General features: G+C 42.7%; 2 protein-coding genes across 4 annotated transcripts in view; both read right to left on the bottom strand.

Annotated features, from left to right (window-relative positions):
- si:ch211-195b15.8 (dual specificity protein phosphatase 16) lies at positions 1–4408 on the bottom strand. Its single transcript, XM_035614438.2, has 5 exons — positions 4272–4408; positions 4078–4172; positions 3629–3788; positions 3409–3532; positions 1–1140 (listed from the first exon to the last, which is right to left on the bottom strand). Exons 2-5 carry the CDS (start codon positions 4168–4170, stop codon positions 408–410), a joined length of 1110 nt encoding a protein of 369 aa, XP_035470331.2. The 5' UTR covers positions 4171–4172; positions 4272–4408; the 3' UTR covers positions 1–407.
- Positions 4409–6258: 1850 nt separating this feature from the next.
- The window catches only part of ap2a1 (adaptor related protein complex 2 subunit alpha 1), a 31544-nt gene continuing 17486 nt past the window's right edge, over positions 6259–20316 (bottom strand). Inside the window, exons 14-22 of one of the 3 annotated variants that reach the window (XM_035614435.2) lie at positions 19239–19301; positions 17424–17486; positions 14282–14364; positions 13679–13768; positions 12650–12773; positions 12393–12509; positions 10095–10164; positions 9478–9612; positions 6259–8216 (exon numbers count right to left, since the gene is read on the bottom strand). In XM_035614435.2, the coding sequence (XP_035470328.1) occupies positions 8139–8216; positions 9478–9612; positions 10095–10164; positions 12393–12509; positions 12650–12773; positions 13679–13768; positions 14282–14364; positions 17424–17486; positions 19239–19301 (823 nt within the window). In that variant the 3' untranslated portion in view covers positions 6259–8138. The remainder of the gene's footprint in view (positions 8217–9477; positions 9613–10094; positions 10165–12392; positions 12510–12649; positions 12774–13678; positions 13769–14281; positions 14365–17423; positions 17487–19238; positions 19302–20316) is intronic. The other 2 variants (XM_035614436.2, XM_035614437.2) reach the window with 2 other exon arrangements.

Below are 20316 nucleotides of genomic sequence, written 5' to 3'. Positions count from 1 at the left end.
TCAATGTTTCACAAACACCAATTTATTTGTGAGCACCACCAAAATATTAACAGTGATCACCAAATACTGGGAAAAAAACAGGTGTGAACTGAGGAAATTGTGATGCATGTAGAATAAGACACAGTTGAAATGTCACTTATTAAATCATCAGTGAACACAGGTCTTTCAAAATAATTGCATCTTACAAATAAGAAGAATTGCTGATCAGTGTCGGTAGTAATACACCTGGTGCATATGTGGAGGTTTGATGTTAAGGTGAGGTTTACATTTTCAGCTCTGTAATAAATAAATAAATAAAGTGGTAAATAGAAGAGTTCACTTTTTACAGACTTCCTGTACATTACATATGCAGTGTTGTTCCTTTCGACTACCATGCACAGACACAAACAACCCCACACCCGGCATCTTCAGCCCCTGTATGGCAGCGCAGGGTGGACAGAGACCCCTCCCAGCAGGACCCTCTCCCCCCAGCCCAGCAGCTTGTTGAGGGTGAGGCTGAACGGCGACAGCGGGCCCTGTTCATGCACCTCGGCCTGTTTGTAGGAGACGGGGCTCCTCTGTGTCTTTGCCTCCTTCCTCCCCCCTGTCTCTCCGTCGTGCACAGTTTTGGAGGAGGTGGCGCCCCGTGCTCGCTGGCTGCCGCTTTCTGTGGCGGGAGAGCTGCTTTCCAACGGGGTCAGAGAGAGGGTGAGACTTTTGCGTTTCTCTAATAGAGAAGCAGAGTCTGATGGCAGTTGTAGTTGCATAGGCTTTGGTACTGGTTTGACCTGCCTGTGGGGGCTTGGAGCTAGAGCCTCGCGTGATGTACGGACTTCCTGCTGGTTCTGATTAAGAGTTAGATGAAGAGTCAGACGTTTCCCCGACCGGGACCGCTGCTGGTTTCCATTTCCATCTGAATGTGTGTGACTCTGCTGTGTGCCGTCTGTGTGGCCGGCACTCTCAGCCTCACAGTTCACCTTCTGACTGGCGTGATGGTGTCTAACACTATCGATGATGGATGGCAGGCAACTGTCCAGCTGCTGCAGGAGGAGGTCACCACCACCACCAGAGGCCGTCTGGCTCAGAGTGCCCTGGAAGAGCTGCAGCTGACCCAGGAAGTTGAAGTTTGGAGAAATGGAGGGCCGGCGCTCTTTCACAAACCTAGTGAGGGGACAAACAGGATGCAATGTGTTAGGGTGCATGGTACATTGCAATTCATCATTATTTAGACTGATGAATGGAAGGGATTAGTTGTATTATTTCGGTGAACAAGATAAGAAAAAGTCAAGAGGTGAGGACACCAACAGAAGTCCTGCTTTCAGAGATTCAGAAATAAAAATCGAATGAAGTGACGGACTAAGAGCTGTTAATGCTGTGGCACCTGTTAGTCGCACTGTCACTGAAATAAAGATGAAATGCTTCCATATGTCTTTTTAATAAATGTCTCGCAACAGCGAGGCGATCTTTGACTATACGGGGGTCTAGGGGAAGTCTCCCTCGCTGTGTTTTTTTCATCTGAGTCAATGGATGAAAAAATATGTGCCTTTACAGGGCGATGATCAGGGACATCTTTGCCTCCTAGCTTCTTGCTTTTCTGTAGAATAGAAAGGTTGTTTTAATAAGTAGAACTCAAACCAAGTTGAGCTGGTTCAAGTGGGATAATGAAAACATATCGATGTGACTGGAATTTTAATTCTTCCAATGGTAAAGATCATTTTTGTTGTGTACCAGAGTACAAAGAAACACAAATCACACCTTCAAAACCTAATAACAATTGAGACGAGGACTAAATCTCTGTTAGAGAGTGATTTGATCGTTCATCACCACCTCAATTTAATCTGTATACCTGAAGCCCCTTTGCAGCAAGAGTAGAAATTCAGACAAGTGTGGTTTACAAGGAGTTAATAAACAGCTGGTTCATTAGGAGTAATAAGAAATTTGGGCCAGGAAAGTAGGATTTAGAAAGGTGAAAGGGCCAGCTCTCCTGTTGACCCCCGCCGTGCTGGCCTGGCTATTTAAGATCTGTTCTCTATGATCTGGGTGGAACCTCTGAACCTTCCCATGGTGAAGGAGCTCTGAACCAGCCCCTCAGACTCTGTTGTACTCATGACTTTGTTCAATTAAATATGACTTGATTTGATCATTTCTCGAGGAAATTAAGATTTCCCCCACAAGCACCACATCAATTCTGATTGTCACGCGGATGACACCCAGCTGTATCCGTCTATGAAGCTAATCAGGTAGCCAAACTTCAGAAAGGTCTTAAAAGTCATAAAGGCCTGGATGACTTGTAATATTTTTCTTCTTCATTCAGACAAAAAGGGAAGTATCCATTGTACACCTCAGACAAACATCTGCTGTGTCAACCAGGGCTGTTCTGTGTGGAGCTTTCTCCCACAGTCCAACACATCAACGCGTCTCAGGTTAGTCGGCGACATAGGAGGCGTGAAACATGAGTGTCAATAGTCTGTTTGTCGACAGTGCTGGACTGGCTCTGCCTCTCGCTTTACATTAGCTGGGATGGGCTCTCTCTCCTTCTACAGGTACCTCTGACTTCAGAGCTGCAGGATTCAAATCGGACACTGCTGCTCAACTATAATTTAATAATTCTTCTCATCTTTGTTCTTAGCATATGACTTGGCCTATTGTTAAGAGCATTATTGCATCTTCAAATATCACTATTATGATTGTCATTACAACCAGCATGACAGTGCTGAAATACAACAGTTACACAACTGTTTGTGCTTTCTCAACAGGAAATGTATACTCTGGTGTATTTCTGATCGTGGGTCCACCACATCCCCCTCTAACAAGGTCAGAACAACCGGAAGCCCTCATAGTGAATGTGTGGTCACAAAGTCACAAAACCGTGCGACCACATCAGAAGTGGTGTGAACTTAAGGGAGACATGGATCTCAGGACACCCAGATGTATGAAAACTGGCACATGTATCATGTATGTATCATATTTACTTCTACCAACGACTTCCCGGAAACATGCCATGGGCCCAACAGGAAGTCCACATATTGAGTCTATTTTTTTTTGGCCATTTACAGGCGTCAGACTTAGAAGAGCTCAGAGAGAATGAATCAGATCGACTATGAAGTGAGTCACTATGAAATAAAGACCCACAACTCTGATTTACGAAGCTTTTGAGTTTGTTGAACAAGGTGTCTGTGGCGGCATGACACAGGATCTCAACCTGCTTGAAGCTTCAATTATTTTGTTTTTATTTAAGCACTTCATGAAATTCCTCAGATGAAAATGGTCTTTATCATGTTACTGCCTGTTGTTGTTGTTGTTGTTGTTGAGATAACTTTGGGCATAAACGTTTAGTTAGTAAGGTTTGTCTGACACGTGCAGGGATGGTAATGATTTCAGAGAGCGGGAATCTATATGTGCAGCATGAATCTGTTCCAAAAGCCGTACCTGTAGGCGCGATCCAGGTCCATCCCCAGGCTGTACATGATGTAGGCTACAGCCAGGGCAGGGGAGCGGGAGACTCCTGCTGCACAATGTACCAACACGGATGCACCTGAGGACATGGCTGCGTCTGAGGGGCCACACACACACACACACACAGTTAGACACCCGGGCTCAAGAGTTTGTGTAAGGGCTGGCTCTGTGGTTATCATGAGTGAGCTCTGACCGATGAAGCGCAGGGCCTGAGGGATCCAGGGCAGCAGGTCGTCCCGCAGGGAGTCGTCGATGGGGATGCGCAGATACCGGGACTGGGGCAGGAAGGGGGGCTGGGGGCTGCAGCGGCTCACGCTCAGCACATAGGAGATGCCCAGAGAGGCCAGTCGTTCCTACACACACACACACACACACACACACACACACAGACACACACACACACACACACACACACACACACACACACACACACACACACACACACACAAGGAGGGCGGCAGAAGCAAATATGAAATCAAATTGTCAGGGACGGATACTGTACTTGTATTCCTCTGCTTTCGTCCCACCTCCCCGCTGGAGATCGAACGCATCATCACTACTGATCTGAGGACACTGCGGAGTTTCTACGAGTCCTCCTGTGCCTGTGGTGGGATGGTCGGTACATTCCCACGATGCACTCACCTGCACCACGTCGCCCTCCGCTCCCAGGTAGAGCCGCGGCAGGACGGCGGACAGCGGGGGCCGCTCCGCCTCGCTCCCCCGGGACCAAACCATCGCTGCACCACGACACATGGCATTTACATTATTATCATTATCATTAATAATAATAACTGTGAAGAGATTGGCAACATGTGTCAAGATGCTGTATATGCAACCTGCTGGTTCAGACGGATGCTGCTGGTGTGTCCGGAGCTGGGCTGCACACCTCCGTCCGCGGACTCCTCCGTGTCCCGACTGCTGGCTCGGACCGAAACGATGAGCTCACCCGCTTTCCCAACCATGATGTCATCGTCAGCCAATCGGCGCCTTTTCCAAACGCGCGGGCGCGCGTCCGCCAATCGAGCACGAGCCTCGGCAGCAGCGAGGGGGAGGAGCCAGGCGGAGGGACCGCGCTCCCGTCGTATGATTGGCCTTCCCGTCTACTACTCCTCGACCTCGGGGGACAAGGTCCTGAGATCAAGGAGGCGTGTCCACGAGGATTCATAGGGCTGACGGACAGATTTCTTGATTAGTAAGAAGATGTCTCCAGCAGGGCAGAGCCCTCCCCCAGTTGCACACACTCACAGACCCCTCACAAGTCCCCTGCTCTGGTTAAATGAGGTTTGCACTGTACGGAGTTTGGACTAACCCTAACTAAGACCCTAACCCTTGTACTTTATTCTCAGGATTCTGCCTTTAAACTCAGTACTCCGGGTTCCTGTAGGGACCAGGACCAACATCAGTGGGAGTCCCACAGGTCAAAGATGTCGTCCCTAACACTTTTTGCGTGTTGGAGGGGTTCCGGAAGAAATTATTTCATTAACGGGAGACCAAAACGTGAGTGAAAAGGAAATACGCGTTGTTTTGGTGCCTGTAGTCTTCCATTATTGAAATAGCCTCTTCCGGGACCCCTCGAACATGCCACATCTTTGACCTGTGATTTCCCCCTCCTGCCTCCTGCATGTCAAAGTGACTCTCCAACTGGGGTTGGGACTGGTCCTGGCAGGTTCCCCGAGTTTATAGTCAGAACTCAAATTTTTTTTCACATGTGGCACTAATCCTCTTCCCTAGCTTAGAGTATCATGCATCTTAAAGCTAAGAAATATAACATCTTTTCTCTTCTGGGACCCAGACTTTACTTTTGAGGCAAGACACACGACATTGCATTTACAGTGTTCGTCATTGTTCGTCTGGGTGGTCTGTCTCCCCCCCCCCCCCCCCAGTGTTGCGCCCGTGCTCATAGATATCAGTCCCCAAAACATGCCTTAATCAAGATCCATTCATTATTCTCTGGCACTGAGACGGGTCTGTTAAGGTCTTCAATGACATCTATGCAAAATTTCAGTCTTGGTTTTACTGGATCTCAGTGTTGCATTTGACACAGTCGTTCATAACAGTTTATTAGACCGACTGGAAAACTGGGTGGGACTATTTGGTACAGTATTAAACTGGTTTGAATGCAGACACTACTTTGTGTTTATAGGTAACAACACATCTGAGCGGGCAGAAAGGCTGACATAAATTTATGTCACCTGGGGACTATGGTCCAATACAAGCAAGCACTGAACAAATGCATTGAGGAAACCAACGACTGGATGCACCAACATTCTCTTTTGAATTATTGTATTTTAATATATTTCTTCCCAATGCTTTTAATGTTTTATACAAATAAACTTACCTTGCTTTAATAAACACTTTTTTTGGACCCATCCTTCCACCAAGTTTCGTAGAAATGTGCTCATCAGTTTTTGCATGATCCCGCTGACAATCAAACCAACTATATTATTGCCTCTAGTTTACGCAGGTCAGTGATCCTCATGGGGCTGTTTGATGAATACTCTGCTTCCTCTGTTTCAGCTCTGCACCTTTTAAAACCGCCTGTACATCACTCGATTGTTCCACAATAGAGCACTTCTTTCTTTCCCTCTCTGGGTCGGGCACTATGTTAATAAAATTGAATGACAGGACTTGAAGTGGTCAGCTGTGAAGAAAAATGCATATTTCCACCCCCACCAACATGTGCACAATACTTCCTGCCAAAAGTGAGAATCTCCCATGTTACCGTTACTGTCTCATGTTCCATACAGCCCTATTGGCCAGTTCCTCTACATGGGCTGGACCCGCCCTCATATATCACTGTGACAAAAGACAGGAAGCACCGTGTCCGATATATGGCATAGATTTACTTTCACATTTTTTTTCATTACAGAGTAAATTTTTATGCTAACACAAGTATTGGACAGATTCTTAACACCGATAAATGAGGCTGCATTAGCTAGTGGATACTGCATACATACACACACACACACACACACACACACACACACACACATTAACTCACATACACACACTCACAGAATGACAAAATTACTATATTTTGCACTACAAAGTCCAATGTCCTGTGATTTCCGTGCAGTCACAGAAAGGAATGTGACCATGTACTAGAAATATCTTTAGGCCTTTTTTTTCTCCTCTCCTGCTAACAACCACAGTCGCATTCACACACATACAACAAATCCCTGGTAGTTGTCATGGACCTCTAGGCGTCTCACATCCCGTCCTCTACAACATCTACATTGATCAGTACTTGTTCGTGACAGGAGGGCCCAGGAAGAGTCGGACGGCTGGAAACATCAATCTTTAGATTCTGGGGTTGCCTCGACATTTACTGCTGTGGTTGTGCACGTATCAGACTGGCGGGCATTGATGTGGAGAAGCAGCAATATAAATCTGTGTATGTAGCAGAGTGATCTCTCTGTCATACATGTTGATGCTAAATTCTGCTCCTGTAGCGTCTGCACAGAGCTCCACTGCCTCACCAAAAGGCATCCGCTATAATCCTGGCTAACGCTGTGCACTTCATCTCAACAGCCGTCAAATGTAGTCACTGGTGACAAGCCAGTAATAGTGTCCTCTGTTGCCATGATGGCTCTAACATGGAGACGTCTCCTCCACAGGCCCAGCTTCCAATATCAAAGCTTGGGGAAATGTCTGAACTACATTGGATGTGAGGAAAGTTTATCCAACCACAGGGTTCTCATCTTTGTCTCTTGTAAAACTGAAACAGCCTTTTGAAAACACCTAAACCCAAATCTCACAAATCTCTTTTTCAAGTGCATTTTCTTCTCCCGTGCAAAGGTGAGATTTTGGTTTGACTGTGAGCATTTTCAAGTAGCAGGCTTCAGTTGTAAAAGAGACGGACGTACGTGTGGTTGAGGTTCCCCACCTATTGATGAGGAGCAGTGGCGAATGGTCCAGAACACCGCAGGTCTTTCGCCTGCTCTAGTCAACTACAGTGCCACCAAGTGTCGGCCTTCTGCTTAAGATAACCAGCGGCCTTCTAAACAAGCACAATGGGAATGTCTCAGAAAGCATTAAGTAATCCACTGGCACATTTTTTTTACGTACAAATCAACAACAAACATAAGTGAACTAGTTGAATGAAATTAATCATTATGGGGCTTCTGAAGAGGAACAGACGGGGGGCTCAACACCTGAAATGCATCTTCACTGGGAATACTTGACAGAAATGAGTGGGCAGAAGCAGCAGAGCGTAGAGAACTGGACCCTCAGGTCTCACTTCATTAGTGGATCCCATCAGAACCACGGGACTCAGTGTGTGTGTGTGTGTGTGTGTGTGTGTGTCTGTGTGCGTGTGTGCGCAGTTGAGTGCATGTGTGCGATGAACGGCTTCTCCCATTTGACTTCATTGAACGTTCAACATATAAATGATATCTCTAACACACACACACACACACACACACACACACACACACACACAAAACAAAAAAAGAATGTCGCATCATGTTAATAAACGAGTAAAGGATGAACTGGAATCAGAATCTGGGACAAGAAGAATGACGATAGTATTGCCGTTGCTGCGTAGCTACAGCGGCTGTTTTTTCCCTTATGTTGGTTACACCTTTTTTTTTTTACTCAAAGATTCTTTTGTCGGAGGGAGGAGGAGAGGTGCGGCAGGAGGCTAGAGGGACAGGTCGCTGGTGGGGATGGTGGGACCACTGGTTCTGGTAGAAGTGAGGACTCTAGAATTGTTCGGCCAGCAGCTCACAGAGACGCCTGGACACAGAGTCCTTGCTGCAGCGCAGAGTCAGACGGTACATCTGCGGTGACACACACAGTTGGTAGGGTTAGAGAAAACATTTTTTTTACTGTTTTTTACTGCACATCTATTATATAACACAACATGATGTTACTGCGCCCTCAGAATAAGAACATGATCAGACCAAAGCCAGAACTGCATTACATTTCACCTTCTACTCTGCATCCTCAGGAGTATATGCTACTAAACAATAGTCCTGGGGAGAAAAGAGGATTGTAATAAGGCACACTAAGACTTGTTTCTGGTTATCCGGCATCCTGTCTAAACTAAACAGGACTAAACAATAGTCCTGGGGAGAAAAGAGAGGAGAAAAGAGGATTGTAATAAGGCACACTAAGACTTGTTTCTGGTTATCCGGCGTCCTGTCGTCCCGGTCTTCAGACGAAGGGTGTGAATGATAAGTGAAAAAACAGCACTATATGACTGTGTGTGTGTGTGAACATGACTTGCAGCGTAAAGCACTTTGAGTGATTGTTAAGATGAAAACCGAGCCCGTGACTAAATAGTATATTCATCTTGAAATGATGAAAAGTAGGGTCGCGTCCAATTTCAAGTGTTTGGACAGAGACACAATTTTACTACAAAACCACTACAAATGTGAAATGAAACAATGGAAATGTGATTGAATATTAAACATTCAGGTTTAATTCATGGGGTTTAACAAAGGTATTGCATTGACCTTTAAGAAAATTACTGTTAAGCGCCTGCAATCAATCTCTCGGACGGCGTATATGAAACTGCGGCTCCTGAACAAAACACTTTTGGAATAATTGTACCATTACAAATCAGTGCATCCCACAAGGACATGGAGGACAAGCCAGTGAGAAAAAATTAGACAGCTAGTGGTGTCAATCTGCAGCGTCTGTCTCCGTCATTTTCAAATGTTTACTCCAGAGAGGAGATGGCCTTGTCACGAGCTACACAAGGCACCGGCTGCTTCCTGCCTCCACCTCAGTGCATCATAACATAGACCCAACAATATTAAATATCACTTTTAATCGAACCCTAATTCTAACGTCTTTCCCTTTAAATACACTGATCTTTATTATTGCTTATTTTATTTTGTTTGTCAACCTAGTTGTAATGAATTATTGCAAAAGGAAATAGAAAGTACAGAATGAACATTCACTTTGTTTCTCACAAAGTAGGAGAACATGTAAACAGCAGCGCTGTATGAATGTGTGTGGATATGACTTGTGCTGTAATGACTACTGAGACAAATATATCTATTGATTTATTTTTTGATGAGCTGTGTGTTGTACCTGTGCCTGGGCGTTGGGTTCCAGTCTCAGCAGACAGCCCACCTGCTGACCCTTCGTCTGGATCACTCCAGCACACACATAGTTCTCCGGGTTGGGGTCAACGTTGTCCAGCAGGGCTGTTCCGAGTCCAAGGAGCTGCACACAAACACGAAGGATGAAGAGACGGTACAGGACTTCAGACACCATGTTGAAGCAGAAGAACTATCTTGTCTGAACCATAAAGCAGTTACAGATGGACCAAATGAGCATTGAGGTACAGGGGCTGGTTTGTTTCAGAAGTCACATTTTAATATGAATTATTATAATTAAGATTAACAGCTTTTGTTTCAGCTTGTGCCTGAGTATGCGTGAGTGAGTTTGTTATTATATTTACAAGTGCATTGTTGTTGTGGCAGAATGCTTTTCTACACTTTCTTTTTTCTGAGTTGCCATCAACTTGAATAAGATGTTACGTCAACTTCATCTGGCTGGTTGTACTGTCCACTCTGTTTGTATGTGTGATGTTAGTGCTGAGCCCCAACCTCGGTCAAACAGACAGAACATGACAGAGAACTATAGGACTGTTTCCTCTTTTCTTATAGCAAAAGAAAAACAAAGCACAAAATGAATGGACATACCTTAGCCTTCAGTACTTCAGTGTCCATGCCGTGATTGGCCTTGAATATCTTTTGCGCTTCTTGCTGAGGCCTGAGGAGAGTTCACACAATTAAATTCAGCTTTACCTGGTAACCTGAGTGTATTTCCACAACAGGCCTGGGACTGGCAGTGGAAGGGTTTTTCCTCCAACATGCAAAGTACTTGACCTTGATGATAGGGCTCTAATATCCTTATTGTAGTAATTTCATATTCACATAATGATGCTTTGCAGTCAGTGTGTAAATGGGATGTATGATTGATAAGAGAACCATATAGAACCACGTAGAAGCACTGTATGCATGTGTGAATGGATGAATGGGACTTGTGCTACATAAATGGAGTCTATTTACCCCTCACACTACACGATTTTAAGCCCAATTTTCAGCTAGCCTACAAATGTTGGAGTTGCATCAAATTGGAGGAGAATCAACGTGAAATCAGGGGCTATCTATCAGCTAAATATCTGGACAAGTCAGGGAGCCCGTCTCCTGTAGTGTGAGATGTGACGTGACAGGCAGTGAGTGTGTCACCTGGAAACCACAACAACACGCTTCACACATATTCTCTGCCTTTTCCGTGTCTGAAAAAAATCATCAGGTAGACTCTATGCGGGACTTTTTTCTGTCATGATGTGCGTTTTCACTGCAACAGACGATGAGCTTAACCTCGAGCTGCTTTAATGCTGAACTGCATTTTAACGCATCAAGTTATTTCTCTCCGTGTATGCAACACACAGAGCGTCCTCTTAAACTACTTCCTGTTTCTGACCTGTCAACATAAGAGTTAGCTGCAATATATTGAACAGTTTCTTTCTGGCGTCCATCGTGAAATATATTTGATAAATAGTTTCCCGTGTCACTTATCGCGTGTGTTTTTGTGACACAACGTATTTTGGAGTAGAGCTGCAACAGTTAATCGATTAATCATTAGTAATATATTACTGTATTAATCACCAACCCTTTTGATAATCGATTCATCGGTTAAAGTAGTTTTTATGGAGAAAAAGGTCAAAATTCTTTTATCTGAATATTTTTCGGTTTCTTTGCTCCTCTATGAAATTAAACTAAATGTATTTGGTGTGTGGACAAAAAAAACATCATCTAACATTTTTCACCATTTTATAGCATTTTATGGACCAAACAACTAATCGATTCATCGAGAAAATAATCGACAGATTAATAGATTATGAAAATAATCATTAGACGCCACCCTACTTTGGAGACATTTCTCCTGGTGAAGGATTGTGTAGTGTGTGATGAGTCACGTAGTGTGAACAGGACGACTGAAAGCCTAGCGATTACAAGACAGCACGTCGTGTAGTATGTACGGTACAGAGATCTGATCACTTTGGAAATCGTGTCCGGGGCCTTACCCACCACTACTAAACCCAACTATTAACCTAACCCTGACCCTGTCTTAACCCTCAAACTGTCCTGAAACTGAGGGGTTTCAGTAAGTGAGGAGCAACCAATATGCCCCCACCCTGTAAGGTCCCGGTAAAGTTTTTTGCCCCCGATCCGAGTCATTTAATATTGATTATCTGTCGATACAGAGTCCCGATACGATACTTGTATTTTCTAAGATAATACAGTTGCCCAGTGTACACTTCAAGTTTTCAAAATCAATCCAATGTATATGCTTGACAATTCTATATCTCCGCAATGCATTAAAAAAAAAATTGTCAGCATCAAACCTCTTCCTTAATGTAATTTTTTTTAAATTGTTTTTACAAATAAACTGTGGCTCTCATCTCAATTCAACTTGGTGCAGCAATGGATTACATTTATAAAAAATAAATAAAAATGAACTAGCTTATGCATTGCACGGAGCAGAAATGCTCGCTCACGAGTATGTTTGACGCTCGCGGTGTTGATCAGCTCTCTCGCGAGTTTTGAAACTAAATAAATGCCATAGTGACGTGTTTCTGCTCTTGCAGCTTACGTGAAACAAAGGATCGGGCCTAGGTTCATGCTCAAAGAAGTGGGTCCTGATACCGATCGTTGAGATCAGATTGGGACAACCCTATAAGCTAGTCCTCACAAAGATAGAAGTCTCTCTTGTCACAAGTCACTTTTGGGGGGGTGTCTTATCCCTTAGCCTGACCATTGACCCTAAAATCTGATTTTCTCAATTGCAGACACAGCCTTTGTCCCCAGTTGAAGAATTTGTTCCTAATTAATTAGAGGTTTATTGGAGGTTCCTAGCTGAAAGAAAATCAGGGATGCAGCCCTCATCAATTACGCCCTAGAGCTATGGAACGGAAGACGGGTCACACATACTGGCTGAGCTGTTTCCAGCGCTGGAAGAAGTCATGTGAAGCCATCTCAGTTGGCTGGAAGAACTTGTTGATGGTGACAGGCAGCTTGAGAGTCAGGTTCTGCAAAGCTCCTCCATATCTGAAAAATAACAACACACACAAACACACTGCAGGTTGACACAGCTGTCGGCCCCAGTTAGACAGGACAAAACAAAAAACTAAAATAGGTGTTCCTTAAGTTAACTCATCGCTGGGCTTGGCTCGGTAGTATGAGCTCACCTGAACTTGATGTTGAGCAGTGGGGCGTCAGAGAAGTCAGTCAGACACTCAATGTTCAGGACCTGCTGGATCTGAGCTCCCCCCTCCACCAGTGGTTCCACTGGTTTGGTCTGAACGTTGAGCTGTGGCCAGTTGTCAAGGACCATCAAGACATCACACAGACAGACTTCCACATATCTCCAGCTGCCAAAGTTTTGTACACTGCTTGTGGTATGTTTTGAAATATCTTCTTTGTGTGTTTCTGTTTTTTTGGGTCCTTTTTTTAATCTTGAGTAAGTAAGAATTAGAAATAATAATAACAATAATATAAAATCTAATCAAAAAGAAGCAACAAAGCAAGTAATAAACAGTAAAATAACCCCCCATAAGAGCAGTGGAATAAATAATAAAATATAACAAATGGTGAAATCAATAAAAAGCAAGTCTAAATGCGAAGACGAGGATATTGTTGAAAAGACGGGTCTGAAGAAATCTGTAGTGTGGAGATATTTTGATATTAAAGTGGGTTTGTTTCACAACAATTTAAAACTGTTTGAATCTATACAAAGGAAATGATACAGTGAGATCATTTTTTTTTCCTCCCAAAGATTTTATTTTGTAAGTATATCTGTTAGAACTGATGAACGAATTTAGTGTGTGTTCTTCTTCTAAAACTTGAAAGCTTTTGAATGGTCAGAATTGAGATTTTTGTTTGTCGTATATACCCATTTTATGTATTTCAAATACAGTTGTATAGTGTTCTACAGTATATTTGTCATGTTCAACTTCTGACAGAAAATAAATACTGTTTAACACAAAATTAACCTCATGATATCTTCACATCTCACAACCTTTAAGCTTCACAGAAATAGTGATTTGATTTATATTGTGATATATATCGACCAATATGAAATAAATGATTGTGATAAGATTTGTTTCCATATGGCCCAGGCCTAAGTAGCGGTGATGATTTGAAATCCACGGCGATTGCTTTTAAATGACTCGGTTATCTCATTTGAAGATTTGGTGGTTTCAGAGCAGAAAGGATATGAGACTGCAGCTCCCCGGGGTAGCTGACTGTGGTGGTGAAACTGGCAAACTGCACTGATGTCTTGTTACCGTAGAACAGGTACATTCTCCCTGAGAGAAAGACACACGCACACAATTGTTAAAAGCAAATTTCCTTTATCAATATGGTAATTTGATTTATAGTAAACCAGGAGCCTGTACCATGAAGAGAGTTTAGTGTTTTAAATAAGCTCCTGGTCAAATCAGATTTCCCTCCATCATCAAGTCCGGAGACTGCGGCTCTTCTTCATATTAAGCCACTGTCTAGTTCATTATCTTCCTGTATCAACCACTGACCAACCAGTCTGTCTTAAAGTGACAGTACAGCGCAGTAGAATATTTTTATAATAAAGCTTCAGAGGGTTTGTATGTCATCAGCAAAAGTTGAGACACCTGTTGAAAGTGTCAACATCAACTACCAGGGCCCTTTAGTTCCATTGTGGTAAGTAAGCTGCAAGTTAGACCATTACAAATGATACAGAACCACAGCCACCGGTCCATTTCTATTTGGTAACAATAAACTGTGGCAAACTGCGCCAATGTGTTAGAAAAAACTTCCAGGCAACATCCTGGAGGACAACTCACCCAGATTCTGACGGTACTCGGACTTGATGCCGATCTGTAGCAGCTGATTCTCAAACAGAACTCCGTTGTTCTTGCACACAAATCTGTAGAATGAAGCCATTTAAAGGGTTAGTACACAGAAACAAACAGAAAAACAGACATTTCACTTTGACAGTCGCTCTTCTCTCACACCCTGAAAAACACCTGAATGAAAAACATTAAAACTTTATTTGATATCAATAATTTAGCAATATAGACTAATTTGTGTTTGTTCTTATCTCCACAGGTCAGAGTTGCTCCTGGTGTGAATGGTTTCAGATTGACTACAATATTTAATAAATCAGCGTTTCTCCTGCATGCATTTTGACCACCGCTGCTGAATTCTTATTATTATTCTTATTATTATTGTTAGAGCAGCGTACTGAGGAGAGAGTTAATCTGAGCGTCTCTGTCCATGTCGGAGCATGTCTGGTGCAGTAGGTGGGGTCAACTCTCACTGCCCGTCTGTCAGCAGCACAGACAGAGACGCTCAGAGAGCGGGAACCGGTCCAAAGTCTGGTTGTACTTCACCGAAATCAATGGTGTAACAAATGCTTTGCAAGTTAAGGCGATTTAGTGAAAGTGTAGTACACTCTACTTCTGCTGGTCCAAGTCAAAGACCTGATCTGTTATTTTTGAAATACATTCCTTTTTATTAGCCTAGATGGTGAGAAAAATCGTGATGAAGATCGTGGATCGTGATTCTATATATATGATCTTTTGGCCAGATCGCCCACACCTAACGTCAACTAACTAATTCGTCGGTTAGTTCTGTGGCCGGCCTCCAGTTTAACCAGAATGGGGCTCTCTTTTATCCCTTTCACCTAGTCTGCGACCCTGTCCAGACCGGATATCTCTGTGTCTCTCCTCCACTCCAAGCGTCGCACCTCGCCGGCCTGTTCGGAGGGCATGACGGACCTGATGTTGGGGTGCGCTCACAGAGGCATTAGAGAACAGTAGCAATGGTAATGTGTGGGGTGGTGTCAGTCTGAAGATTTAGTTTTTGCTTTAATCCCTGTCACACTCAACAATGGCCAAACTCACCATTGATGCTTTTCCCCCCACATTCAATTAAAACTTAAAATAAATCTGTACATTGTAATTTCTGTAAGTTGTCTATTTATTACCAAAGCATTTATCAGTAATAGTCAAAATGAAAATCGAAATTTTGAATAATTGTGTTGCAGGTCGATTTAAGGTGCCCCTAAATTTTCTGCTTGTGCTCCAAAAATTTTCAGCAGGGGGCGACAGTGCTCCTAGTGAAAACAGTTAGTCTGGAGCCCTGTTATTATTCTCTTTTATGAGAGGAGATAGGTATTTGTCCTAACTCTTAATATAACGTTACATTATTTTGCTGTTCATGTCAGCACAACGATCTTAACAACAAAAACCGAGTTGATGTCAACAAGAGAGCAATGGTGATCACAGATTCAGTATTATAATTCACAGAAGGCAAAAATCCTTCAACTTCATTTAAATATCGCACAGCATTGTGAATACAATCACTTGATTGGAGCGCGCGACCGACGTACAAATAGGGTTGGGTACCGAAATCTGGTGCCAGTCAGACACCGGTTCCTAGTACAGCCGGTACCTACAGGACCAAATCACAGCACAGATTTCAGTGCCTCATTTCAGTGCCAGAGCTTTTTACTGAAATAGTTGCACAAGTTGAATTTTTAGACTCTGGAGGCGGGATAGTGGCTGATGCTCACAGGGATGCACCATACTTGACTGTTTGCATGACCCCATGGCAACATGCCAAACACATTAGCCGCAGTGAGGGTGCAAGGTTGAAGCTGGATTATTTTGCTGTATTTAGCACTGAAACTATGTAGTGTTAAATTATTGTAGTTGGGTTAGGTTTTATTTGTTATGTAAATTTGTTAAGAGTTTTGCACTTATTTATAGTTGTATATTTAAATATACTATAAACTTTACATTTTATCTGTTAAATTTCAAGTTCCAATTTGCCTTGGCAATAAAAAAAAACTTTGTTATCGTCACCGTATACGTTTTCAAAGTATTGATTTAGCAAAGGTATCGGATTATTCAGATAATTAAAGAAACGACATGAGCGTAAGTTGTTTTATCAACAGTAACACTGTTTGTGTGATGATGATGTGTAGGGATGCAAGTCAATTCTGGAAAAGGGGACAAAAAGAATGAATAATTGGAAGAATTAATGACGTTAAATAGCTATCCCCAGTGGATGTAAATGTAACACGGGACTTTGGACAATTTTTTAAAAACTTTTTCCGCTGCCACAACTCCGTGGGGAAACAGTCAATTGTATTTAGAACTCACTTTTTTTCCACCCAAAGCCCAACAGCACGAATAAAAATGTTGGTCAAAATTTGAGACAGTACAGACATTTTGTCCTGCAAAAAGCCAAATAGGGGTCACTGTTTAACTTGGGGCAAAAAGGAGAAGCAAAGTCTAGCAAACAGTTGGCATGGTGCAGTCTTCTCTTTGGTCAGTGACCCAGTTATGTTTGACTACGAATGCCCTGTTCTAACAGACACTGATAGTACTGTCAGTATTTGTATCATGCCGGTATTCATATCACCAACCTATGACTCACTGATTATCTATATGTCTAGACCCATTAAGAATCCAGATGAGTGTTGAAAAAAATTGTTGATTGAATTTTAACATTTAACATTATTTTAGTTGACTGAATGGTGATAATTTTTAGAGTTGTAAAGTAAAAATGGCCAAAAATATCGGATTTCAGCTTTTTAAACTATGAGGAGTTGAATTTCTCTTTGGTTTACTTCAATGTAAATTGAATATATTTTAGTTTTGGACTATAATCGGTCCAAAACATATTTTGGCTCATTAATCAATTATTAAAATCATTAAACACAGCCATACATTTGGAGCAAAATCAAAACACAGTGGGACCCGACAAACGTCTGCTGCTGCATCACTAAGGCACGGGGGCTACTCCCTGGTCCTCAGTACTATATAGTGTCTGAAAGCACTGTGACATTCAGACAAGCACAGTAGATAGCATGAGGCGAATCTTTCTTACTTTGACGAGTCGTCAAGCCCCTTATATAGAAACCATGCAGAGCTAGGCAAACAAATTCCAAAACTTACACACAGAGAAAAGGCTTACTTGTTAAGAAGTTCGTCTGCCTCAGACAGAGGAGGAGCGGGATCCTCAGAGGGAGGAGCGGAGCTGAGAGACCACAGGACAGCACAGGGATGGAGAAACAGCCCACAGGACAGGCGATACAGAGAAGCAACAGGACAAATGAGGAATAAATGGATAGAGCAGAGGGGGAGGATGGAAGAGCCATCCGTTCAACAGAGTATGGTGACAGGGTGATAAAAATTGGTTAAAAAAAACAGGAGAAGAAGAAAAGAAGGATAAAAGAATAAAATGCAAGGGCCGTTAGTAAAAGAAGATTCTACAAATATTATATCATTCACAGTGCAAAGGTATCTGATGTAACAAAACTCATCCAGGGAACTTTCTGGGGTTTTTGTTCTGTACTCAAGCACATTACACAACGCAATATTGTCTCTGCAGTGTTGAAAAATTGGGCAAACAACATCTAAGGAGGGAAACAATTCAAACAGTTGACAAGCAGCACAGGTTCTGCCCTTATAGACACTACAGGCCTACAGTCAGCTCTGGTTCATTTAAACCTCTATGTGCTAGAATATAGAGCCAAAACAAAAAATATTAACTGGCCTTTACTTCAGCCACTATCCACATGTTTAAAAGCACATACATGACCTACACATAAAGCTTGATGCCATGAACATTCTTCTGTAAAAAAAATGTTTGTGTGCACAGCATTTGCCCCACTCCACAGCTGCTGACAGACTTTTTTAAGTTCTAAGTTTGCAGCTTGATATTACATTTGTTGAACGGTTACAATGTATTCATCTATCTTCTATGTTAAAAAAAAAATAATTCCTGGATCTGCCCCCTTTGTCCAGATCAGCAACCAAGGTGATAACAGCACATCTGTCTGGTGCAATGAGAAGGCCGGAACCTCCCTCACACTCTTTCACTCTTTTAATCTCCTTGTGCCCTTTTCTCCTCCAAAAGTTTAAATGCACAAAAACGGGAGAATTGGTGCCACCAGTTATTATTCTTTGTCAATGTGTTCTCTGTGTTTTGCGGATTACAGTTGGACAGAAACTTGTGACTCTGCAAATTCTATTTGAACAGTAGATTTTCTAGATATTATGATTATCAATCTGCATAGAATCATTAAAAAGCATATCACTGAATGCCAAATAGCAAATATAATTTAACTGGAATATGAATGATCATATCATAATCAATGCCCATTGTGTCCCAGAGGGCAAACATTTTTCAATAAAAAAAAATTTGCAAAGAAACAAATAATGAAGCTGTATGTATGTATGGAGCATTAATTGAGTTCGGATGATTGCTATTGATAAATATTATTGTATAAAAGTATATTGATTTGGTTATTTGAAGGAAATGAAAGAAGGGATGGCCATTAGAATTCTCAAACCTAGTTGGTGCAACAGGCGTAATTCTGGACCCAGAGCTTTTTCACTGAAAACAGCTGCCTGCAGCTGGATGTGAGGTTATGACAGAAAGAGTTGCAAATCCACACAAACAAATAAAGAGCTAGAGGGCAAAAAGCTCAATGAAGGGGAGTTTGTTTTTAATTCATCTGATGCTAATGGAAGGCAGAAAGGCTGATTTTGTTAAATTTTCAAATCTAAAAACGTTAAGAGGCATCAACTTGTGAGTGGAGCAAATCAGGTGCCTTCATGTGAACTCAAATGGCTCATGTGCATCAAGCTGCCAACTCAGTATCATGAGTATCACGTATGACATGTTAATTAGAGGTTATTAAAGCACGTCCTAGAAAGAGAAATATAGCTATGCCTAATTTGTATTTTTCTGGCTAATTCTGTAGTTTACATCTGGGCCCCTTACTCCAAGTCATCAGAACCCTCCACCAATAGGGAGTCAGAGGTCTCGGTGGGCTGTTCCAGATCTCTGTCAATGTCCAATCATGGTAGAGGCCAGGAGACAGACGCACATTCAAATCACACACACACACACACACACACACACACACACACACACACACACACACACACACACACACACACACACACACACACACACACACACACACACACACACACACACACACACACACACACACACACACACACACACACACACACACACACACACACACACACAGAAATGGAGAGAAGGGAAGGAGAGAAAAGACGAAAGACAGTCACATACATAGCAAGATTAAAAAAAGAATAGTGCTGCAGACCTGCCAACCATGGAGAAAAGTTCTACAGCACCTCCTGCTCAGACGACTGGAACTGGACTGTGTCCCCTAGTCTTTCTAAAGTTAAGAGAACCAATGTTGGTTCAAAACCATCGTTATGAGGCCATTTTGGCAGATCCCAAGGGTTAGGGTTAGGGTTAGAATTAAGTTTAGGTTCGGGCAAGGGTTAGGTGTTTGTGATGTTTAAGGTTAGGGTAATGGGCTAGGCAATGCATTATGTCAATGAGTGTCCTCACAACTATAGAAAGTGTGTGTGTGTTTGTGTGTGTGTGTGTCTGACAGCCCTGACAGGAGCACACTGAAGCCAAACGGCACCCCACTGGTCTGTTATTGCCCAACACCATTTACAACACACTTCTTATAATCACTTTTCATGGAATTCATAACCCCTCTTTACATTCACGCTCAGAGAATTTGTGTAATGAGTGAATGAATTCTTACTTTGGCATTCCCAATATAGGGACTCTGTGAACGCTCTGTCATGCACAGCAATGTTGAGCTAACTGACTGTGTGGATATTACCTTGACACTTGACAAATATTATTTTAAAGTAACATGAGCACACAGTGTTTCCCTACGAATGTCTCCAGGTTGACAGGTCCAGATCAGTCAAAGATAGAGCAAAGAAAGACAGAGCCAACAGAACAACAACTGAGACGGACACCTCACAACTACGTAGTCGTAGTGGACTAACAGCACAAA

This window comes from Scophthalmus maximus, chromosome 17 (genome assembly GCF_022379125.1).
Source record: "Scophthalmus maximus strain ysfricsl-2021 chromosome 17, ASM2237912v1, whole genome shotgun sequence".
Lineage (NCBI taxonomy): Eukaryota > Metazoa > Chordata > Actinopteri > Pleuronectiformes > Scophthalmidae > Scophthalmus > Scophthalmus maximus.
Note: the sequence above shows the minus strand (reverse complement) of the source record. Positions and strands in the feature narration are given on the sequence as shown.